The sequence below is a fragment of the Pezoporus flaviventris genome, unplaced genomic scaffold (genome assembly GCF_033815535.1).
Source record: "Pezoporus flaviventris isolate CSIRO_AGI_PZ_B2104156 unplaced genomic scaffold, CSIRO_AGI_Pfla_v1 ptg000002l, whole genome shotgun sequence".
NCBI classification, from domain to species: domain Eukaryota; kingdom Metazoa; phylum Chordata; class Aves; order Psittaciformes; family Psittacidae; genus Pezoporus; species Pezoporus flaviventris.
Genome location: NW_026892550.1, coordinates 75,184,254 through 75,209,036, shown reverse-complemented (window position 1 = coordinate 75,209,036; position 24,783 = coordinate 75,184,254). Strand labels below are relative to the sequence as shown.

Sequence of the window (24,783 nt, the reverse complement as noted above, 5' to 3'; positions counted from 1 at the left end):
GTGAAGGCTTTCCCAGTCTGGGTGGTTTGGGATTAAATACTAAGCAGGGGTAGGTAAATGATAAAAAAAATAATAGTACTTAGTTCAGTAAGTTCAGGATAGTGTACATTTTGTCACATACTTGCTATAGCAATTCCTTTTCATGATATTCAGGTTGCTTGCAAAAGACTGTTGCAGTCTTTCTCCCCATGACTCCAGGATGAGATAATACAGTTTGAAGGGTAGGCACAGCTGAAATCGCAGTTTTTGGGAATGCAAACAAGAGGAAGGCCTGATTAATGGAGCAGAGGATCTAACATCAAAGTCGTTCCCAGCAGCTCGTGGGGAGGAAATGTGTTTTGAGGGACAGGGAGTTTTACTTGTCTGAAAGCAATCTGATGTTTAATTTTGGCTTTTTAGAAGCTTTAAATTAAAAAAAATAAAAAATTACTGAGGTATTTTTGTTTGGGATTAAAATTTTCTGTAGTTCAGACTTAGTTGAGAAGAGAATAGCTTGTGTGGCTTTCAGCAGTTAGATTGTGGTCATCTGACCACGGGCAGTCTGGAAGGCACTTAAAATGAAAAAACAAAGAAATCCAAGTTTATGGTTTTGCTGTAATGGAAACTGTTGTGGAAACACTGCAAAAGACGGTGTTCCCTACAAGCCCTTCAGTTCATTATCTCTATAAACTTAAGACAGTTTGTCTTAAGTTTTTTGCCTTTCCCATGCTGAATACATTAAGACTTCTCTAGTCTCTGAAGCGTAGTACTTCTTGATTTGACTACTAATGAGACAGCTTCTAAAAATCAGAAGGACAGTAGCAACAAGTCCAAGGAGTTATAATGGGAAACCTGGCAGGTGCTAAATGACAAACCCCCCATGAGTGGAATGACATTGTTTGGCTCAGTTGTTGCTGAGCTGATAGAATGGAATAAAAAGTTGCAATCAGACATTTTCACCTTAGATGTCAGTGTGGAGGCATAGGCGCTGAGTGAAGTTGAATTGAAATTTCATACCAACAGCTTAATGAGCTCCTACTACAGTGTTCATGGCAACCTCCAAGGTTGCTTTTGGGAATTCCAGCAAATCGCTGGGTTCTAGGTAGTGTGGTCTGGTATTGTCTGTAAATGGGAAATTGCCTTTTCCCTAACCACCAATTGATTAAAAATAAGGGTGAATCTTTTCAGTTTGCAGGAAGAGGGATCTTAAAGTAGAAGTTAGATACTGGGAAGGTCTACTTGCATGCTTCCTGGCTGAATTGTGGCCTCAGTTTATGAAGGATCACGTTCAGTTTTCATAGAAGCAGCCTCTTAAACTGCTCAAGGAGCTGTACAGTTGTTAAATAGGACTTTGTGCCTGTTTAAGTGCCCCTTCCATCAGGTGATAGCTCACAGGGAGTGTTCAGGCAAAAGCTCGATAGGTGCAGGGACACCCTGGGAAAATTTAGTCAGTTGACATGTTAGATGTTGAAGGGTAAGGTGAAGGGACATCTCTGCAGATGAGACAAATGAAAGCTGACATAAAATGGGAAGCTTGAGGATGTTGTTAGGGTTTGGAAACTAATGTTTCCCTTTTTTTTGTTTGAAAACATGGTTTAGCAGTTCCTTTCAACAGGCTCAGATAAATACAAATATGCAGTTTTCTTGGAAGTGTTCTTATTTTGTTCAACATTAGTCTTGAATAAATAGTGAAATAGTACAAAAAACCGAGCAAGTTGCTACTTAAACATCTGATGTCAGGAGTGCATTAGGGCTTCTCTTGTTAAGCACAGAAAGATTTAATTGTATTATAAAAACTGCTTACAAGCTTATATCAAGTCTTTGAACCTGTGGAATGTTTGCTGCTGGCAGTAAAGTTTATAATTGCTTTTCCTAATACAGTATCCATCTTAAGAGGTCCTAAGTTCAATTTTCTCCTTGAGCAAAAAGTCTCATGATGATTAGATCTGCATAATATTCATTACATTAACTATACCTGAAAGTGCTACCCTGTGTAAAGGATGGTTTTGAGATGTTCTGTTTCTTAAGTGTTCTTGTTTTTTACTTTGTCCTCCTAGCTGCTGTAAATAAAAGCTTTTATTTTCTCGGCTGCAATTGAAATAGTAATGAAACTGACTAGTAAGAAATAAATAAAGCAACAACCAACTCTCTAGAATTTCTTAATGCAGAATAAACTACTTTTAACTTCTTCAGCTTCACATGTAAGGTGTTAATCCACAAACTTGGGCTTACTGCTATGATTTCAAGAGCATCACAGACACATGGTTGTAATACTTAAATTGTGGAAGGCTTTAACAGCTTAAGCGTTCATTTGAAACACAGAATTTATTTTACAAATTACTTCTTTTAATCCCAACTGTTTTAATTAGAATTCAGGACTAAAGCCTGTGGATTCTGTAGGGCTGCTGAAGAGCCAGTATGTTTCTCTTGACCATGTTACAGTATGTTCTGCGTGCTATTACTTTCATCTCCTTGTGTCCTCAAATACATGACTGAACATGCAAATAGTTCAGCTCTGTCCTCGTAGCATGTGCTACCCCGATGGACACTTCAGTCTTTTATACTGCCAGGTTGTTCATGCTGTAGGTATGCTGTTTATGTAAGTATGCTGTTTATGTTTTCTTTCTCCCTACTTGGGCAGTTTTTTTGCCTCCACCATTTTGTTTCTTGCCTTCAAAAGAGCAAAATAATAGTGAGATCCCTTTTTAAAAAAAATAAAATAAACAAGTTTGGGGCTTTTACTTTTTTTTTAAGACCTAAGGTGGTTTGGGCATTTTCCTTATCAGTCTAGTTACTATAACATGTAACTTGGTCTAGCAAGTTACCTTGCATCCTGCCCGTGGCAGGGGGTTGGAGCTAGATGATCCTTAACGTAATGATGTCTCTTCTAACCCAAACCATTCTGTGATTCCTCAGTTGAACTGATGTGGCTAAAAAAACAGGTGAGCCACAGTAGAGTCCATGGCACAGACTACTTCTCCATCTCTAGGAAGAATCATGTCATGATACTTGAGAAATGCCAGTTCTCACCTGTATGTTACGTGCTCCCAACACAAAGCCCACTATTGGAGAAAATATTTTAATTGGATTGGTGCTGTGGGTGGAATCTTGGTTTTATTTTTCATGAGGGATATGATAAGTATGATGTAATAGAACTGGCAAGAGCATCCAGTAATTGCTTTTGAAGAGGAGTAGAACTTGAAATTGCCTGGAAGGATGTAAAGTATGTTCTCAAAAATCCCTGAAGGAACAGGACTCTTGGGTGAATCATAGAATCACAGACTGGTTTGGGTTGGAAGGGACCTTAAAGTTCATCCACCCTAGCTCTCTACCACAGGCAGGGACACCTTTCACTAGAGCACGTTACTGCAAGCCCTGTCCAACCTGCCCTTGAACACTGCCAGGGATGAGGCAGCCGCAGCTTCTCTGGGCAAGCTGTGCCAGGGTCTCGCCACCCTCACAGGTAAGAACTTCCTAACCTCTCATCTCAATCTCCCCTCTGTCAGGTTAAAGCCATTCCCCCTTGTCCTGTCCCTACAGGGCCTTGTCCAAAGCCCTTCTCCAGGTTTCTTGTAGCCCCTTTAGGCACTGGAAGCTGCTCTCAGTTCTCCTCAGAACCGTCTCCAGGCTGAACCAGCCCAGCTCTCTCAGCCTGTCTCCATAGCGGAGGTGTTTCAGCCCCTCACAGCATCTTTGTGGCTGTGTTTGCGGCCCTCAGCCAGGTTTCACAGCAATGGAGTTGGCTGTAGCTGACCCCAGGAAGCAGTAGCTGAAAATGTTTAACAGCCCTTCCTTATTGTTCCCAAGTCTGGGTTTCAGCAAAATCAGCTTGGAAAACTTCGATAACGATTTGAGTGGCTTTGCCATTTCCTGCTAACAACCTTTTAATTGCTTCTGGCATTATCCTGTAGATAATGACTAGCGTATGCCCCCAGATACTGTGTTACCAGAATTCATGGGCTGGGTAGGAGGCTGAGCGTTCTGTTAACTGGCTGAGGTGGTAAGCAAAGATAAACCAGTGTCTTTTATGTGTATGGCAAAGATCTAGGGATGCAGAGCTCATCAGTGGTGTCTGGTCAAACAGTGCATAATTTTTAAAAGACCTTAAAGTTTGTTTGTTTTTTTTTCTGTCTGCTCTATTCCATTGAAGTTATTAGTGAATATCTGGGTTTAAAATAAGCCCCCTGCATAAAATGACCTCTTGCAGAAGGTGGAGCTAGGTATTGGTAGCACCATGTGAATTTGTTTACTTCCTCAGCTATTCCTTCCGGAAATGTCCTTATAAACATCATTCCTGTGAGCAGGCTGGAGCCAAATGCCTCATATTTTAAGCTAGTACTTTAGTTCTTTAAAGAGAATGATGTCTTTGGAAGAGATATAGCTGAGAGAATTTCCTCATCCACTGGCTCTGAAGGCAAATGGGGTTATGTATGTTTGGCTTTTTCCTCTAGCTGTGTTTTAAAACCGGAACTATTTCTGCTTATTTAGGGTATAGCTGATTGGGAAATTGGGTTTAGGAACTGGAGAATCAATGCTGCAGATCCAGGATAACAAAGCTTGGTTTCTGGTATTGAACAAACAAGCCCTTCTAACTTAAATAATACACATTTGGTATTAATGCTTTAGGCAATTTGAGCAGAGTCTCTGGCTGCCTTGGCAGTTCAGCTTTTTTTTTTTCCCCTCCTTCCCCCTGCAATGATGTGCTTTTGGTTTCTTGATGGTATGGCATTTTAGGTGACTAAGTTGAAATAAGAAGTTGAATATGTGCTGTATCTGTAGAGCTTCTGTACTACATGGGACTTCTTTGTCACATCAGTAACTGTGAGTGGGGAAGGTAAATTGTTTGGGTAAGGTCATTTAACACATCTGCTTAAAGAAAGAAGTCTTCCTTGACGTGCGGTTAGCCTTACCAGTGCGTATAAATGTCCTGTGCTGTGTCAACAGGAGTGTTGGAAAAAACCCTCCCATGGTTGACCAGTGCAGAGCAGTATTTCCTCTCTGTGTTCACTAAGTAGTTAGTGCTTTGTGTTAACTGGTACTCAGGTGATCTCAGTATTCCAGATGTTTTCAGCCACATTTTCCCCCCATATGCAATCCTAAACTGGCAACTATCTGAAGAGCTAAAGCTGTGTGGAGTTTATTACTAACCTGTTATGTCACCTTCTTTTCCCATTAGGTAATAGTTGTATACCAGGCTAAAAATCAGCCATAAAACCAAGAGTATCTTTAATACATCTTTCTTTGTGCTTGCAGTATTTTCTTTTAGGCTGAATGTTGTAATTAGGATGATTTTGTTTTCATTACCCAAAGCAGTTTTTGACAAACTCGGATTACTGGTGTTTGGTGTGCAGGTGTCTTTCCTCTGCTGTAGTTTAGCTGAATCCTCAAGTCTTTGGAGGATAATGGTGTATCCTAGGAAATGAGCTGAAATAAACTGTGATTTTTTTTTTTTTTTTTTTTTTTTCATCCCCCCAGTATCTTAGGTTTTTGTGGTGTTAAGCATCAGGATTGGGTAATGTTCAGCTGTCCAGATGCTAGAAAGAAGTTTGGAGTATTAAGTCTGATGAAATGTCACTATTTAGAGTATCACTTTGGGGTTTTGACCTCCATTCCCCTCAAGTTGTATTTGGGACAGTCAGAAAGTTTAGTGTCTGGTTTTTTGTTTGTTTTTTTTTTTTTCTTTCTTAGGGTAAAATTAAAGGCATCTTTCACACCATAATATGACTGCTTTCTGCAGAGGCTACCTTGTTTTTGAGCTCACATTTATTTTGCCTTGCTCAAATAAAGCAGGAAGGATTGTTTCTGAGCCTGGACATCTGTCCCTTTTCACAGGAGCTGTTTTGTGGATTGTTGCTTCAGCAGAAAGGTACATCTGAAAGCTCTCTCTAGGGCAGGGAGTGATTCAGAGATGGGAGGAGGAAGGTCCCTGTCATACTCCCAGTTCTTCCCACACACCAGAATAGAACTAAACCTTTTCTTTAAGGAGAAGCTGGAGGTCCCCAGTACATCTCTGTCTGGCAGGTATCTGGTGACTCACATGTTTTCCTGTCCTGGAGCTTTACCATTTCAAAATTTTAGGTATTTCTTTCCTTTTGTTTAGCCTTGTCCTGAAATGGTTTGCCAGCTGAATTTTCCTTTTTATGCTCTTCTGCAGGTGTGAATCGTTCTCCTCCACAGAATGGTGAACAATGCTTTAATGAAATTCGGTGTGTAAAGACATGATGTGGCTTAGCTTTTTTTCCTCAAGTGCTTGGTGGTGTTCAGCCTGCCTGGTGTGGGAGCCGATCCCATTGCAATCAGAGGAGTTGGGCTCGTAGGAAGGTTGCAGTGAGCATGCTGCTGCTGCCAAGAAAGAACAAAAAGAGAGGCATTCAGTGCTCCTTCCAGCCATTTGGGAAATGACCTTGCTGAAAAACCTCAGCAACAGAAGAAGGGTGTTTACAGTTGATGGGTTCCTTGATCCTGTCTGTGTCAGGAGTGCTTGTGCTGAAGCAGCAGAGAGCTGGGAACTTGGGCAGGGTTTTTGGTGGAACCATTCATTTAGATGCCTGTCAGAGTAACACTTGCATTGTCTTTGAGGATTTGAACTGTTAAGAATGGTACAGATATGAGAATTCTTGTGTTAGAGCAAGGTACTAATGCTTCCTTTGGATCTTCCAATGGAACATGCCTGGCACTGGCCTGGAAAGATAGATTTCAGAGAAATATTTTTGTGTGCAGCTTGAAAACTCGAAAGCTTCTTGAGGTAAAATCAGCACTGATGGTTTTCTGCCTCTACTATTTGTTAAGGTTCTTGAGAGTGTGTTAGGGATGGGGAGAAAGAGAAATAAGAAGTGCTATCTAAAAATGTTAACATGCTTTGGAGTATCATTGTTTAGTGCAGTGCAGGAAAAGAGTCACTTTGCATACTGACAAGCATGAAGTAGTCACAAAGTACAGTTGTGATCAGTGTGGCAGTTGTAACACAAATATCCAGGCTAGTTTAAAGAGAGAGAGCTCTCAATGTAGCAGTCTGATAGATAGATGAACATATGCCTTCTGTCCATCTCCATTGCTAATAGAAATGAAAGTTGGCATAACAGCATGCTGGGATTTTGGTGAAGCATCAGCTTGATAAAGGAACTTCTCAGTGATAAATATAGTGCCAAACTGTATGTGCCAAACTTGGCAAAAGGACTTTTGTGAAGCCTGGGAGGGAGCAGGGGGGAATTTTGATGCTTCTATGTAAAATCACTCCACATGTGCTCATGGCTCCCAGCTAAGAAGGTGTGCTCATGGCTCCTGGTTGAGGTGGATTCTTGGAAACGCACTAGTGTGTGTGCTGAAGTTGGGTTCTGCAGACATATTTGGGATGACCTAGTGTGATTACTAGATCTAACAGCTTACCTCTGCTAAGAGGGGGAATCTCTTCCTCCAAGTTCTTCCTAGGTGTGCCTTTAGGCTGGTGGTGTTTCACCAGTTACCGCTACAGCAGGTCACTGGCCAGAAGGGTACAGTGGGTAGAGGGACAAGGGGGAAGAGAACTGTGTGGGTCTTTTATTCCATTGGCCTTTCTTTTGAGTCTGGAACTGAAGTGTTGCATCAACTCGGGACACTGCCTTGTTCAACTCTTGCATGTATAGCTGAGCATTGGTGGAATAGCTCTGCTAAGTGCTGTGCTTGTTGTGAAAGTTGATACAGATGCTAATCCCTCCTGTTTTTTGGGGCAGTGTGTGCTGCTCTGTACTAGCATTGCTCAGTTAGGTAGGTGTCTGGCCAAAACCATGGTTAGGTTGCAGATGTCTTTGCCTCCAGTAACTTCCATCAGCATTACTGGTTTTGAAGAAGTGTGTGAAGTGGTACCACTTGGTAAGCATTGCCTTCAGTGAGTTAGACTTGAGGGTAAGGTTAGCAGTAGTCCACTGAATCCAAAGCCCCTATTCTTTTACATCTTAAATGAATGCTTTTTGAGAAAGGCATCAAGTCTTTGGCAGTGCCTTTCATTGTAATCCAGAGTTGGGCACTGCAGAGCATGCTGTCTTTCCAACCCTGGAAAAGTTGTTAATACAAATACTTTGTGCAGTTGATTTTTGTAACAAATATTCTGCCCACAGCCTGGGATGTATTAAATTACTTTTTGGCTTTCTTTTTTTTTTTTTGAACTTCCAATGCATTTACTAAATTTTGTCATAGTAAAATAAGTCCTTTAGGCTCTGATTTGATTGAAATATCAGTGGAGAGGGCAAGGGTTTGCACAGGTGTACGTGTTGGTTGTTTTGAGAGTGCATGGCCAAAATTGCTAAAAATATATTGCGTTACAGCAGCTATAAGAGAAGGCATCTCTGTTAGGGAGCTTATATACCATTATTAACTGGGTAAAACTAAAAACCAGCTCCTCTCAAAGCAGGAGCGTCAAATAGAGTGCATGAATAGAACATACGTTAAATGAGGATGGTTTTGATCTTGTGCTTATATCGTCACATAATAAAGTGAACATATCTTGGATTAGTACAGATCTTGGAATTTGAGATGTGTTAGTACGAGTGTTTTTTGGACTGTATGTGACTCCTACATGTGAGATCATTACTCAGTTTAGAGGCTATTCACAGTCTACATACATTATACCTGGCTTTCCTCTTGCTGATATGTCACATGTGGAATGAGAGAGGAATATGTATATAAATTTGTTTGAAGAAGGATCCTTTCTGTCCCGTGTTGCCCATCTTTCTTGTGTTTAGCCCCAAACCGGATCTCTTTAGTCATTCAAAGTTCTTGGATTAAAGGCTTGAAACAAAGTATTGCCCAGTGAAAACGGACTACTTAAAGTGAGAACTTTAAAGAAGTTCTCTTACAGAAAGCTCCCCTTAGACAAAAATGTGTGCCAGTAATCTTTGACTTCCGTTGAAAAATCCTCTAAAAATGCTGAGGTAATGTTATGCAGTTTTGTATCGCATCTACACCTTTGTGGAAGTTGCATTGAATTTGCATTGGGCAGCTCCTCCACAGTAACATGGGGGAGCTCCTCTGATAGGAGAGGAAGTAGCATGGACAGATACGGAGGCAGAACTGCAGGAGTATATCCTGACACGGTGGCTTTTAAATGATGTTCCTGTTTAGTTCATCTTCAGGGCAGTGCTATGGATGGGTAAAGGTGTGGTTTGGTTTTGGGGTATGGTGTGGTGGCTTTGTTTTGTTTTATTTTATCCCCCCCCCCCCCCCCCCCCCTCCATGCATAGATTGGCCTTATGGAATTGAAATCCAGAATAACGGGACTGATGTAAGCACTTACTGGGCAGGATGGCTCTTGGCTGATGAGATTCCTCTGTGCTGGAATGCCTCTTACTTGCTAGGCTATAAAACTGTTTAGGTGCCAGTTTCATTTAGGCATAGATGAAGACTTATTTCAGAAATAGTTATATGTTGTGCATCTACCTTCTGGTTAGAGGTGGATGGTGTTAAGAATAAGAAGCTGCTAGTAGAATTTAAGGCTATGAACTTACAACTCTTGACTGACTGACCTTTGAATCTCCTATGTAATAGTAATGCAGAGTGAATCTGAAATCCCCAAACTATTTTTGAGAGGAGATGACACCTATTTGGAAATGGCTTTCTGTATGTGGAGTCATCATGTTCCCTGACCCCACCTGAACCTGATAGTTCATGTGAGCTTCAAGGTGTACTTAGCTAGCACAGTATTTCTGTTAAGGGAGAACAGATCTGAGGATGCTTTTAAGGAGGGAATGGGGCAGCATTATTCCATCAGACAGGTCATAAATATCTGAGTCTGCTGTTAGTGGTCAGTCTTTAAACCTTATAAGTTTTATGCAGTCTTTGAAACTGATGTAAAAGAAAACTCGGGATGTGTTTTATCTTGGCACTTCTAAAGGTAGTTAAGTACAGCACCTGTGAAAGATACTAGTTTCCTTGGAGCTGTGGACAACCTAGGTCTCAAGAATACTTTGTTAAGGCCTCATAAGGATGAGAATTTCAACCTCTCCAGACTTACATGCTTACTAAAATGACTAACACTAAATGAATGACAAGTACTGAATGAGGCAGAAGGGTTTTGCATGCCTTGCAGCTGCCCAGGCCAAGTGTAGAGTGTGCTGGGCAGAAAGGCAAGATCTGTCTTGGGAGAAAGCTTTGGTTTTGAGTGAGAAATAATCTTGAACAATCAAAAAAAGTTGCTACAGCAGAAAAATGTGGATTTGCTATGGAAGTTTCCTTATCTGTGGGAGGTAATGGAGCTGAAACAAGGGTGGCATGATAGTAAGGGTGGACAACAGGGATCATCTGGTAATTGTGAAACTCCGTGAATGCTTCATGGCAGGTTTTGGCAGAGAAGGCTGAAATTCCCTTAAAGAGACACAGAATTAATAAGGATAAGGGAATAAAAAGAAATTATAATAGAAGTATGTGTTAACCCCAGTAGATTGATCAGGTTAAAGCCCAGCATCCCTGTGCACCCTTATCCCCAATAATAAAAAATAAAGGAATAAAGTAGATTTTAATATTTTTAATTTTAAATTCACTAAAGCACTTCACTGGAGGATGCTGGAGATTTAGTCAGGCTGGCAGCTGCAGAGATGTGATTGCTGTAAGAAGTGAAGAAAAAGTAAACAATATACTATATGAAAATAGGAGTAGCAGATAACTTGAAATTTTTCCTGAGATTTGCTTTTGGATTTACTTGATTTTTTTTTTTTGATTTTTTTTTTTTTTTTTTTTCTCATGATCACTGAGGATCAAAAGTAAGGAGTTCCGTCTTCTCTCTCCAGACAGATTCACCAAATGGGAGGTTTAAGGCTTCCCCCTCCATTGTCATAGAACTAAAACACCTTGCAGAATGCACCAGGTGGTGACTGATGCAAAGAACTGTGAAGTAGAGGTCATGCCTTTGTGGTATAACAAAATTTTTATATTTAGAAAAAGAAATTAATATGACAAGTAACAGAGAATAACATGTTTAGTATCTTAATGGTGACCTAAGCCAGGTACTGATATGATGGAGTGATGAAAGTGATACGTGTAGGGGGATGTAGTTCCTAATGAAGGTCGATAAATACCAGTGCATTTACTTGGAACACTGTGTACCATTAGGGGTGTTTGCTTGTGAAAGCACTTCTGACTTAGTTGGAGAGGGTTTTGTTGCATTTATATGTTTTAGTGACCCACTTCTACAATTTCTGAGATGGAATAAATAAAGTCCAGACTACAAAAAAACATCCCTTCGGATGTGATGACTTGTGAAGACATTGACCTGACCTTTGTTGATTGTTCTGTAGCTGATTTCTTGTGATACATAACATGTCTATCACAAGATAGATAATAAGACTTAAGCAATAATAAGACTTAAGCAATAATACTCCTCTCCCAGTATCAGTGCTAAAGCTTGGGACAGAATCTCTAAGACGTTAAGTTCATAGGTACTGTGCTGCCATTATCTACTACTTTCCTGCTGCCAACATGGATGTATTTCTCACCCCTGTGTTCTTTCAAGCACATGTTTGAAGCAGCCTTTGAAAAAGCTATCTGAATATTGCTTGTATCATTAATATAAACAACTGTTCACATATCTTATAGTTTTTTTTGTTCGCGTTAGAAGGGGGAGCTTGGTCATTTGGAAGTTCTAATGTGGAATCTGCCTCTTTGTGCATTGGATTTTCTGATTTCATGGATATTAATCCATGTGAAACATAAGTCTTCTCTCTGCAAGTGTACCCTGTCATATTCTACATATTCAAGTATATTTTGTGGCAGATGCTTTGGTTGTCAATGTCTTTCCTGTGACAGTGGTGGGATTTTTGCCTGTTGGCATGCTACACTTAACAGAAAACCAGAATGTCACAAAATTTGGGCTGGAAACCTACTCTTCCTTTTGGTCTTTACTGTCTCAGGAATGTTTTGATTGTATCTGAGGTAATCTTGTTAGGACTGTCTGCCTACTGCTGTGGAGAAAATCCTTGGGAAAGCTGTGCTGACGGGAATAACTGAGCAATGCTTTGTACTATATTGAAGGGCTATTTTCAACTCTTTATTTTTTTTCTCCTTCTCAAAATGATTTATATTTTCATTAATGAATACACCTCCTGGTTCTTCTGAATAAGGTGTTGGCGTCTGCTTGGGACACAGTTTAAACAAGCCAACTTTGACACTGAGCTCTGTGACTCTGAAAACACACAAAAAAGAGTGTTTATATGCTTTGGGATGGTTCATGACCAGTACAGCTTGGTCAGCTGTAAAGAGATAACAATGTGCTTTTGTGATATAAGAGTGGGAATTGTCCGACTGGTTGTTCAAATGCTTACATTTCAGGGTGCTAGAATCTGTCTCAGATCAATTGTTGAAATGCTTGTGTTTCAGAGTGATGTAATGTGAGCAATGCCAGTTCAAAAGCCATGGTGTCCTTTGTGGGACTAGAAGATGGAACCAAGAATTTTCTTTGAATGCTCAAGAGCCAGTGGACAGTTTTTTAGCTTCACACTGTGCTTCATTCTTTGTGAAGAACTGTGTTCTTGCAAATGCTTTTATCCTTCCTTCAGTAAAGTCGTGTGCTTCCCACTCAGTTTCAGCTACCAGTGATGTGTGGAGAACACACCATAGAGGAAACAAATATTAGTTTATACTTATGTCTGGGTCTGGCTTTCACACAATACTGTCTCCTTTGGTTTTACATGTTTCAATGTAGCTTGAAATAGGACTTCTTTCCCCCCCCCCCCCCCCCCCCCATTTTAAAGCAGTGCTGTGCTAAGTTTGTCTCCTGAAGCCGCACTTCAGATGTTTATTCTCCCACCTTCTGTGTGGGGAACATAAGGGCTTTGTTATGTTTTAGGCTGTCAGAATGTGAGGGACCATAATAAAACATGATGGACGCACGTGGCTTGGGGAGCTGTGTTATGTGAAGATAGCACTTGTGCAGAAGAGGAGGCTGCTTTTCAGGAGTGGGTAGTAGTAGATGAGTACTGATTAGATCATGCGCTTCAGAGTAAGGCAAAATAAAGGTATAAGCTTTCAGATAGAAGCTGAGATGTTTCAAAAAGATACCGTTCTTTAGCTATACAGCTAGTTCAAGTAGTTCATAGAGCTGGACTTAAAAACAATGAGGAAATGGATTTGTGTTCACTTGTGTAGAGCATGAAGATATGTTTCCTGACCTGTGTTTAAAGCCCAAAATTGCCCAGTAGAAGTACGAAAGGAATTAATCACAGACATCTAAGTATATTTTTGTTGGTTTGTTTTCCCCCTAGATGCCTCTTTTTCTTGCAGGAACAGAATGGATGGCTGCATTAATGCCTCAGTTTTACTGAAGGTCTTGCAGTGTTTAGGATGGGCCTTTGGAGCTTGATATTCCATGCTATAAATGTTTCTGGAGTACTGAGTGAAGTGGTGAAGTTATTTGGCAAATAAGTTCTTCTTTAAAACCTTCACCAGAGTATCTTGCGAGGGGTTGGAGTATCAAGCTTCTGAGTGTGAAAGCAAACCAATGCCAAGTGTGACTTGCTTGTAGTGGCATATCTAGCTGGTAAGCTTTGTTGTTGCCTTCATTGCTCACACGTAGAATCTGACTCCCCAGGGTATTTCTAATGCTGTACATCAGCTTGAGAAGCTCTGAATTAATTCTTTTGGTTCAAGTTTTGAAAATGAAGGGATTTTACTGTAGACAGAACTAGCTGGTCTTCCAAATGGGATGGGAAATGGCTCAGCTCTTGAGGTGAGCTTGTTTTTTCTTTTCCTGAGAATCTTGCATTTGTTCTGTGAAAATGGAAAAGATGTTGATATTCAGTTTGCTTTGTGTGGAACAGACACCTTTTGTCCTTGAATTAGGCTGTCTTTCCATTTGAAAATTGTTTTCAGTGGTGTCATATATAAATTTTTTTAATTTCAGTGCTAAGTTGTGTGTATTAGGGTTTGGTTTCTTGTTTTTGTTTTGTTTTTGGTTTTTTTTGTGTATTTTTTTTTGGTCTGTTCTAAGGTATCTGTTAATTCTTTCCAGTGCTTGGAAGACCAAGTAATTAGTCTTTTGAGACATGAGTGTTAAGTGGGAGGTGGTAGTAGCTTTTTATGTATAAAGGAGTCCTTCAAGTTGGCAGGGGTAGCTTTGTGTTTGGGCTAATACTTGTTTAATGGCTTGGCAACATGTACACAAGATCAGTTGAAAGGGGCTGCTACGGATATTGGAACCTCTGACCTAAAAGCACTGTTGCAGAGGAGCCATGGAACTGTCCTGTGATTCTTCACATGGACAACAGTTTCTTATGGGAAGTAGATTTTGAAATGTAGATGTCTGGGTGACTCATTTCCCTCTGGGCAGCTAAGACTTCTGTTAATTATCTAACTGGAGGTTGCAGAGCTTTTGCTTCCATAGGTATAGATGCCTGATGAAGTTTGATGGGATCCTGCAGCAAGTGCTTCTAAGACAGACCTAAGTGGGTTGAAGTCTATGGTAAATGTTGGCAAATGTTATCTTGTCCTCAGAGTTAATGTTGTATAAGATTAATTCATTAGATGGTTTTCTTAATGTTGTTTCAAACTTAAAAAAACATCCAAAACTGGCTAAATAGCAGTGGCTGGATTTACCAGTTAGGTCCTATGTTACCAGTTACTAGTACGTCCGTAAAGGAAACCTGACCAGCTAAAGAGGCAAAGTTCAGAGCTCAAAGTATTTCATGAAAAATAGCATAAAAATTCTTCCATGACATGAATTATTTGGGATATATTAAGCCCCCAAAACAGGCTCAAGACAAGTTATACAGTCTCAAAGATGAACAGTGTGAGCGGAATGAATTCTGGTTAAAAACCTATGAAATCTGGGATGTTCCCCAACATGGAAAAATAGTATGGACTGCCCGAGCAGGTTCAGAGTTTGTGTAAAATGAGATACTTCATGGTAGGTGAGTAGAATGGGGGTTTAAGGAAAATAATTTTAATCAAAAGAACATAGCTGTGCCTAAAATCTAGATAATCAACTAGAAAGTCTCTTTGTGACAGTAGTAGTCCGCCTGGTCATCTTCATAAATCCAGGTAAGGATGTTCTTGCTGTTAAGAGAGTATTTGTTAGCATTAGAACATATTTTTTTTAATATTATGTTAATTAAAAGAAATTGATTACTAGTAGTATTTCTTCAAGTAAAAATGTGAGTTTAATTCCTTTGACCATTAGACCCCTTTGTGCTGAGCTCAAATGAGCTCATGAGAGTGGAGTTTTTTGTGGGGTTGACAGTATTTATTGTGCTGTATTTTTAGAATTGGAAAATTAAATATTTTGAGAGCTGCAGTTAGGATTGCTCAATGATTCTGACCTGATACGTGCAGAGTGGGTACCACTGTCACCTGGTGTTTGAAGGAATGTGTAAAAAGACATGTTTTTGGCCTCAGTTGTCACTGAAAAGTTTTGGGTAAAGTAGAGAAGTGTGGAGATGATGATGGTTCTCAAAAAGACCTTGTGTAAAACATTCTTCAAGTGGTCAGTACCTTTGTTATCATCTAATTGGCTATTTTGGAAATTCTTGATTCCTCCCTGCATTAGCCTCAGGCAGTGGAGCAGAAAAGGATGGGGTTGTTGGAAGCACAGTAGTTGTGCAGCACTTAAGGTGGGTCAGTTGTTTTTAGGAGGTTTTGCTGTAATAGGAAGCCAGACTGTAGCATGGGAAGAATTGTGGGCTGTGTCGTAGATCTGCTTATTGGGAAGAATTGTGGGCTGTGTCGTAGATCTGCTTATTGCGAAGATTGGTGTTTTGTGGTGTTCATTGTTTGTGTTGTGTGTTTTTTTTTTAGTTTTTAGTTTTTGTTTGTTTTGTTTTATTTTGTAACAGTTTTGAGGAGTGGTTAGGATAGTATGGTGATAAATGGGATCCCAGACTGGTTTGTGTTGGAAGGGACCTTAAAGCTCATCCAGTTCCAACTCCTTGCCACAGGCAGGGACACCTTCCACTAGAGCAGGTTGCTCCAAGCCCTGTCCAACCTGGCCTTGAACACTGCCAGGGATAGGGCAGCCACAGCTTCTCTGAGCAACCTGTGCCAGGGCCTCACCGCCCTCGCAGGGAAGAACTCCTTCCTAACATCTCATCTCAATCTCCCCTCTGGCAGTTTAAAACCATTCCCCCTTCTCCTGTCTCTACAGGCCCTTTTCCGAAGTCCTTCTCCAGGTTTCTTGAAGCCCCTTTAGGCACTGGAAACGGCTCTGAGTTTTCCCCAGAGCCTTCTCTTCTCCAGGCTGAACAAGCTCATCTCTCTCAGCCTGTCTCCATAGCAGAGGTGCTCCAGCCAGCCCTCACAGCATCTCGGTGGCCTCCTCTGGACTCACTCAAAGGAGATACGGTCAAGGGGAACTATCTAGAGTGGATTTTTGTACTTCATTGGGTCAGAATTATGTCCCTTACAGTGTCCTCAGGGATGCTGATGTGCCCCTCAACAGACTGTGGGACCCTTAAGCATGGACAGGTTGGTGCAGGGGCAGGAGAGGGGAGGGGTGGTATGAATACCATGAGAAGGATCTGGTTTCCGTAGAATTTTTTTAAATTTTCATTCCGCCCTTCACTCTGCTATGTTCTCTGTAGAGGAGCGGATCCCCGGCCTCCTCTTCTCTCCGTCCTCCCCCTCTCTGGATTGGTAATTGCCCGCCCTGCGCGGGGTGGAACAGTCCATTTCCTGTTCCCGTGCTGACAGCAGGGGGGGAGCGAACGTGCTGCTGCCGGGCGGCCGGTAGCCCGTCTGTCTGTCCCAGCGACGGTGGGGGGCGGGAGGGCGGGAAGGGGAGAGCGGAGCATGGCCCGGCGGTGAGGCGGGGGGGAGGCGGTGGCCGCCGCCATGGAGGCGTACGTGCTGGAGGACATCCTGGAGGTAGGGGCGGGAGAGGGCCGCAGAACAAAGGGGTGCGCGGGGCCGGCGGCGGTCGAGCCCCCGGGGGAGCGGCAGGGCCTCCCCCCGCCCGCCCTTAGTCCCGTCGCGGAGCTAAGGGTTGGATGGGGGCACACAGCGGGGCCTAGGCCGGAGCGCGGGGCCGCCCCCTGTGCACGGCAGTAGGGGCTGAGGGGACTGGACACCGGCAGTTGGCCCATTGGGTGCCTGGGGTGCACATAGACCTAAGGGTGCTGCTGCTGGGCAGGCCTGGGGCCTCCTTTCCGCCGCTGTGGGATGCTGCTTACTCCATGAGGGGCACCTGGAGTGCTTGGGGTGATAATGAAGTGGGATGGCTGCAGCCCTCCTGCAGGACATCCCCCTGTAAGAACTGGAGGGATTGTTTTGTTTTATCCCCACCATGTCTTAGGCCTGAATAATTGCTATTCCAGTGTTTCCAGCTGTTGCCAGTTTAGCCTGCCTGTATTTTCTCTGCAGAAGCAGGTCTTGCATTATGAAATAAATGTCATTTTCCCTTTTTGTGAGAAACACTGTTTCAGTCACATGAAGGCAGGCCTGCCTAGGAATCATGAAGTGAAACTTGTATTCCAAGTGGCAAAGATTCCTAGTCCAGATTGTATTAGCTGTAATACTTCAAGGAAATATCTTTTTCTGTTGTTTTGTGGTTTTTCTGGTTTTGAGAGCAAAACCGTGGTTTCATTGCCTTCATTCACTTTTCAAAATATTTGCATATGTTCTTTATTGTAACAAGAATCTGCTCCTTTATTAGCTGCTGTCAAAATTTAAACAAAACAGCACTTTCAGTGGTGCTTGTCCTCTAGGACTTTTTCTTCATGGCCATACTTCTGTTGCTCTAAAGTGTTTAGATCAATGGAAATACTTACTGTTGGTGTCAATTTCCTTGTGAACCTTCGAACTGTTAAGCATCCAGAATGCTAACACAACTGCTCAGTTTGTGCTGAAGAAACTGGTACAGGTGCATGAACAAGATATTTCTACCACTGTCTGCATGGCTGGGTTTCTGTGGTGAGATTGGATGACCAGAAGTATACTGGGCTTTCTGCCATCAGACAAATTTCACTACTTCACTGATTGAACACTGAAAGCTTTTTCTTTTTTTGTCTGTCTTCGTTGTAGCTACAGTTGCCATGTGCAACTCGATAGTATGTTAAATTAATAAAATATTTGGTATTTATTAATAGTCTTGTTTGGAAAGGCAATTAGCAAACCAGTTGTCAGTATAGCAGTATTTTGGATTTGTGTGTGTGACCTAAGTGATTATATCTTCCTTCTCAGAGTAAGATGCAGTGACTTCTCTGTTCATAATTTCATCACACATTCTCTTCCTGGTCATAAGACTGACTGTATCCAGGTAAAACATCTTCAAAAATCAAGTATAACTTCTCTGACTTGAGATATGTGTAAACTATGACCAAATTGGTTGGTGGTGAATCTGAAATACCCTCGTAGCAATGGAGGTTGTCCATCAGTTATTAATGAGTTAGTGGAAGCAGTGTGTTTGTCCTGCATTCCCAGTAAGGGTCCAGAAGTAAAACTTGGTTCCCTTAAAGCTTGCTTCTGTTATAACTTAAGACAGTCTGTTTAGAATGTGTTATGTTTTTCCATTTTAGAGCTTTTTTTCTCCTGTGGAGCAGGCACTTATGTTTGTCTGAAGACAGCAGTATAAAGACGGAGAGAACTTCTCTTGCTTAGGCAGCAGAATCTATGTCAGGACTCTGTTCTATTGGACAGATTTGGTACTATTTAGTATTTAGTTAAATTGGAGGGATCAGTCTTTGTCTCTTCATAAAATCTTCAAGAAGGCTTTTACCTCTAAATTGGTTATGATTAAAAATGAGGAAAAAAAAGCTATTTTCTGTAAGGTGCTAGTTATTTTGAGTCAGCACAGAGACTGAGGTTCCAGTTGTGGTAGAGGTCCTCAATGCAAGCATCAAGTGGGGGCTACTGAGGCAAAAATCAGTCTTGAGTTTAAAAGGTAGCCAAGTAATCAAGTAGTTAATTGTTTGCATGTTCTGGCTTGGCCTAGTGTTAAGACTACTTCTTGGGAAGAGAAAGAGGCAAGATGAGGTAAAAGCATAGGGGTGCTTAATGCTTAACCTGAGCTGGCTTTGCTGCTCTTGGCTGAAGATGAATGTTGCCTTACCCCTGATGCTTGAATCTGGTATAGAAATAGCTGTGTGGGGAGCAGTTGAATAAAATTCAGACACCATGGGGTTAATATGCAGTTAGCTTCTGTTCATCTGGTTCTTGTGATATGTGTATCTTGGCCATACTTCTTCGCTTATGTGTGACCTAACTGACAACAAGGCTTTTTGTTGTTGGTATAACCTTTCAGGTTTTGGCTCATACATGCTAGCGAAGGAATAATTATGTTGAAGGAGACCTTAGTGTGGCATTCAAAGAGAGGCAAACCTGTGGCTGTGTTTTTGAGGCTTGAGTTAGCCAGCAGAAACACTTTCTCTGTTGGGACACAAGGAGGTGTGTTTTGTCCTGACAGATAAGGATGTGGTGTATGTTGTCAAAAGCTGCCTAAGTGGATTTCTGTTAGGATATTGGCGGTAGAGGGGTGAATTTATATTCCTTGTGTTGGTTTGAGATGTTTCAAGGGAAGGAACTGTGTTTTTTGACCTTCAAGTTCTTTGAAAGCTTGTTTGTGCTTGACTTAAGGGCAGCAGATTGGAGTACAAAACAAGCTGGCATGTGGCAGTTTCTGTATGTCCTTAGGAAGGGCATTTATTTCTTTCAAGTTAAGGTAAATACCTTTCCCCTACCTTGAGCTGAAACTCAAAATAATTGCAAAGAGACCCTCATTTCTTATTGTGATATTGGAGTATTTTGCAACTGCGTAAGTTTCTGGTTTTAATTTTGTACTTGAGGTTATTTTAGGAATGGCTGAGTTGCTACCTCAGTTGCATTGCATGTAGCTGCCATTGGGGTTGGTAAGAGGTGAGGTAACATGAAATGATCGTGTGTTATACCTTCAGTCATTTAGGCAAGCCAGCATGGACAGCAAAGTATAACTGTATATTCATATAGAGCAAAGACTAACCTGCTTGAGCACGTGGGTGCTTGATGAAACGATAATGAAAGGCAGAGCAAACATTCAGTAGCAGAGTGATCTATAAAACATGTTCAGATACCGGGGAGGCCTCTGCAATGTAATTTTTTTTTTTTCAACAGGCCAAGGCTTTTAATATGTACAGATGTTGTAGACTTGTGGTCTGAAGATTAAAATTAGGATTGTATCACAGTATTTCTCTTTTGGGCATGAGTAGTGTTTCCGTGTTCCAGCTCTTAAACAGGCTAATCCTTTCCCCATTTTTGTTCTTGTAGCTTTTGGTAATCTTAGCTGTGTTACTTTGTACCTTGTTTTCCATTTTTTAAAAGTCTCTGTCTATAGCAAGTCAGGATGGGCTACTAATGTGCTTCAGCATTTCTTAGTGGTTCTTGTAAGTTGTTCATGTTATCTTTCAGAACAACTTCTTCAGATGTTAAGTAAGTTGGAGCACTGATGATTCCTTTTATTAAAGCATCATTACTAAGTCTGGGCTGCATCTAGTCCAAACCCCAGGTGATGAATATTGGATGCTCCTGTCTGGGTCCAAGGTAGCTGATTTTTTTAAGGTTTACTCTTAAGCAATACTGAGCTGATCTTAATAAGAAGACCTACACTTGCTGTGAAGCTGTCCCCCACAATGATGTTGAGGCTGGTGGTAAGGCAGCAAGAATGCGGGATGAAGTGCTGTAAGTACATCAAGAGCTGGATTCATGTTTGCTGTGGGCCTGAAGTAGAAATGAAGGCTTTATCAGTATGCATGTTCTGCTGGAGAGTGGGTGTGACCTTAGGTTTGGTTAGTCATTTGTGTCTGATCAGTGTGCTTGTTTTTGCCCAAACTTTGAGATGGCCTTGGTTGGTGTTTAAAGCTATGGAGCAAATGGTTCTGAGGTGAACTCATGTTCCAGAAGCAATCTGGATGAGTGAAGACTGATCTTAGCTGATTATCCCTTGTCTGGAATATTGTTCAGAGAAGGAAAACTGGTCTGAAGGAAGGCAAGCTGAATGTGCTGACAGACAAGGCTAAAATTCATCAGCCATCTTATATTGAGGAGGTGGCACTAATGCTCCTTGTGATGTAGTGAAGGTAAGCAGGTAGACTGGGAAGCTACAACTTGCACTCTATCCTTGTTTTGCTGGTAGTATCATGAATTTTAGGACATTTTAGAGGACAAATGGCTGTGGGGTTTTTTTTCTTTGCTTTTTTTTTGTTTTTGCTTTTTGACCTTCTGTTGAGTCAGACAGAGGAAAGGGTCTTTCAGGCTGAGCTTACAGGCTGAGATACTCAGCTTGCTGATCTGCTATGCAACTCTTTATGTAGTGAAGAGTTTTTGTGCCACTGCCTTCTTCCCTGGCTTGGTAGCTGGCAGAATGGTGTCAGTCTGACAGAGCAGCAGTGATGGCAGTAACCTAGGCCCTGCTAGCTCCTGTGCTTGCAGCTTCGCAGAGGTGAGTGGGAAACTGGTGTGAAGGTGCCTGGCTGCTTCCTAAGGGCTCTTCTGTATAGTCATCTAGTGCTTTCAAACAAAAGGCGATTCCCCTTCCTTGAAACCACTCTGCCCCCTAATACTGCCTCCTCTGCCCATTTTTCCTTTGGTGTGAGGCAGAGCTTAAATAGAACAAGTGTGTATGTTGAGTCCTCCAGAAAAGCAAACTGTATCTTTGTCTGTCACTTTCTCCCACCCACTTAGTTTGGTAAATGTATTTTGCAGGGTGAGGAGCTCATTTTCAGCTGCTAGATCTGGGTTCCTATGTGTGACAAGCAAGAGTTAAAAGCTGGTAGATGTGATTTCTTTGGGTCTCAAGCTGTTTCTCCTTGTCTTGTAGGAAGTGATGACAAGTTGATGGTGTAAGTGGTGTAATAAGTCTTATTTATGCTTTATTGCTTATCTTTTTCAGTAACGGCTTGTTCTTGGTACAGTAATATGAAAATGCATTTATTGCAAGAAACCTTTAAGGCACAAACTTTGTACTTGAGTGACAGCTGTTAGGTCAGTGTTATTCAGTGCTTGTGTCTGCCAATGAGTGTTTTGCTACTTGGGATAACTTAACCAAGGCCTTCACTAGCAGGGGAAATCAGATCATCTGCAAAGGTCTCTCTCAACCTCAGCCCTTCTGTCTTGTAAGATGGTCATTCAAATCAGGTGCTTAGTAAAAAATATCAAGAGAATTGAGAGAGACTTTTTAGTGAATTTATTTAGATACCTTTTCTCCACATAACCTGTCTTTAAACTTCTCTAGTAATGTGTCGAAAAGGTTCTTTCTGCGGCAAGGGTACTTGTTTCTTTGTTCCTGCATGCACATAAAATCTTTTCAGATCTTTGCCTTGCTGGAATTTGCGGGCTGTGTTTCCCAAAATGAAGTCACATGCTCTAAAACTGAAACCCACACTCAAAACAACCTGTTACACTGCCTCAGCATCAAAATCATATGAGAAGGAAATCTGGATGATGGTTATCTGCCACTTTATGGCAAATATCTCCCATGCTGCTCAGTTCTTGCGTGTTTTTTTTCTGTTTCTTTGCACTTTGAACATTTCTGATGGTAGGTGATGGACTTGAACATCTCTTCCTAAAAGAAGATCTAAGATGCCCCTCTCTCTGGCTGTGGACAAGCATGTGGTAATAGGAAAAAAAATTCTGTACTAGCACTTCTCTGTTATCTGAACATGGCTGAATGTCCTTTGTGCTCAGGGGAGGGAAGAAAAGGAAATGAGTTGTGATGCAGCTTGTCCTACTGAGAAGCTGATCCTGGAGCTATGTTCATGTAAACACTGAATTAATATGCTAAAATATCTTTGATCAGAAGCATTAATTGGAGGGAAGAAATCAAAATTGTGGTAGTGATTTGGAGGAACTTGAGGCATGGGTTTTATATCTAGCATGCAAAGCAAATAGTGAAAAGGAGGGATTACACTTAAAATTGTTGTCTTGGCCCTTAAACCTTGGTTGTTGTTGTTTTTTTTTTCTAGGACCTTTCTTAATGAGAGGAGTAAATACATACTTGGATTTAGTCAAATACTTGTCCATTGCTTTGGTTACATTCATATGTCTGATAATTTACTATATGCAAAACCTTTTCAAATCTATTCCATATGCAGAAGCTTTCAGTTGGGTGTCAAATAGAGCAAAGAGAATTTGTAAATCATTTATTAGGTATTAGGCCTAATAGCAGTTTGCGTTGAAGGAAGAGTAGAGTGACTATCAAGCTCGTCAGAATTTTAACCAAATGAGTTGAAGTTATTACAAGTAAATTCCTTCTGCACTCAGTTCCTGCAGTGGTAACAGTAGCAATTTGAGTTGGATACTGAATTTGACTGTCTCCTACTGTATCTTCTTGCTTCTCATCAGAAGAATGGTAAAGTAGGCCATACCAGTTTCCTTATAAAAAAAGACCAAAACCAAAACAAGCCCAGAAACCAAAACCCCACAACCAACCTTGAATTGTAAATGCCAGGAAAGGAAATCCACACGATGTTTTGGTTTGTTCCTTTTCAGTTTTTTTTTTTTTTTTGTTGAGCTCAGTTTTTGTGTGTGAGCATGGTAGCTTGTTTTGAAATGGTTGCAGAGCTATTCCTCCATTTAACTTCATAGGACAGGAATATATAGCAGTAAATAGAAGTGGAAGGTCTTGAAACTCAACTTTCCCTGTATTGTGTAATTTTTCTTGTTTCTAACGTGCGTTAGTGTCCACATCCCTTTTCTGTTGATTATTTAATGTAGCGTGTGTTGACTTAAGGAGCTATAGTGTCAAGGTAGACAACTTCTGGGACATGCGTGATGTTTCTAGAGTTTTTTTTGTTCCTGGAGTAATATACTGCATTAAGACGATGAAGAGAGACACTTATACAGTGCCCTACACAGCGGACTGATGATCTGATCACTTTGATGGGAATAGAAAACTGAGACTAAGCTACACATTGCATTGCTTGAAGGAAAAAATGGTTCTATTGTTCCTGCGTTTAGTTTTACATCTCTGCACACAAGTTGATGCTGTATTACCGTGAACATGCTAGCGTTTCATTTATGCCAAAGGGAACTCTGAGTTGGACTCTTTCACAGAGTAGCTGTTTGTGTGTTCATCCTATCCCTCCTCCACATGTCTTCATTCCCTTCTGCTGCTTCATCCTTTGGTGCAGAGCACTTGCTATTGTGAAGAATAACTGACCAAAACCACTTACAGATGGGAATGATTTCCTGCCAAATTTGTGTAAGAAAATGTGTGGGCAACTTAAAACTATTTCTGTTTCAAAACCAGTTGCTGTTTGGCAGCTCAGGCCACTTGCTCACCACGCTTTATGCTCAGTAGCCCAAATGAATGATCCTTTTGGTGACTGTAGACCTGAAATGTGGTGGGAGTATGTGCCAGAGGTATCAGAATTGTCAATCTAAAAGGATTTTTTTTCTACAAGAGCAGCGAAGAAGAAGTAGGCAGCTTAGGTGCAGAGGAGTAGTAATGCTGCTGAGGCCAGGGAAAATATTGTTTATCCAAAATTGCTGTCTCTTTTTTTTTAAGTTTTTTAGTCCCTGCTGTTGTTCTGCAGGATTAAAATGGTTTTGGAGGGTAGCAAAATGAGCAAAACAGGCAGACTGAAGTGGGAGGCAGACAGCTTTTTTTTTTTTTGCCTTGTTGTGGTGGGAGAGATGGATGATGTCTTGTCTGCTATAGATGATCTGAGCAGAAGCAAAGAGACAGTCTACCACCATCAAGGGGACAGACGGGCAGGACTTTAGTGTGTTGTGTGACAGGGTTTTGTGTAGTGCGCAACAAGGTTTCTTCAATCCCTGATGGTATTTTGGAATTTTGGCTTTGGTTTGTGCCCTCTCCAGTGCTGTGGAAGACAAGGCAAGGACAGAGCTGGAAGGTGCACCTGAAGCTGGGAGGCATCTGCT

The 24,783-nt window shown here is 41.3% G+C and overlaps 1 protein-coding gene across 5 annotated transcripts in view; it reads left to right on the top strand.

Moving 5' to 3' along the window:
* ANKRD17 (ankyrin repeat domain 17) overlaps nucleotides 1-24,783 on the top strand; it is an 87,750-nt gene that overhangs the window by 2,266 nt on the left and 60,701 nt on the right. Inside the window, exon 1 of one of the 5 annotated variants that reach the window (XM_061463254.1) lies at nucleotides 16,712-16,797. The exons of the other annotated variants lie outside the window; for them this stretch is intronic. Coding sequence (XP_061319238.1) covers nucleotides 16,765-16,797 — 33 coding nt within the window. The 5' untranslated portion in view covers nucleotides 16,712-16,764. Of the gene's footprint in view, nucleotides 1-16,711; nucleotides 16,798-24,783 lie in introns of those variants that run through there. 5 annotated transcript variants of the gene reach the window in all.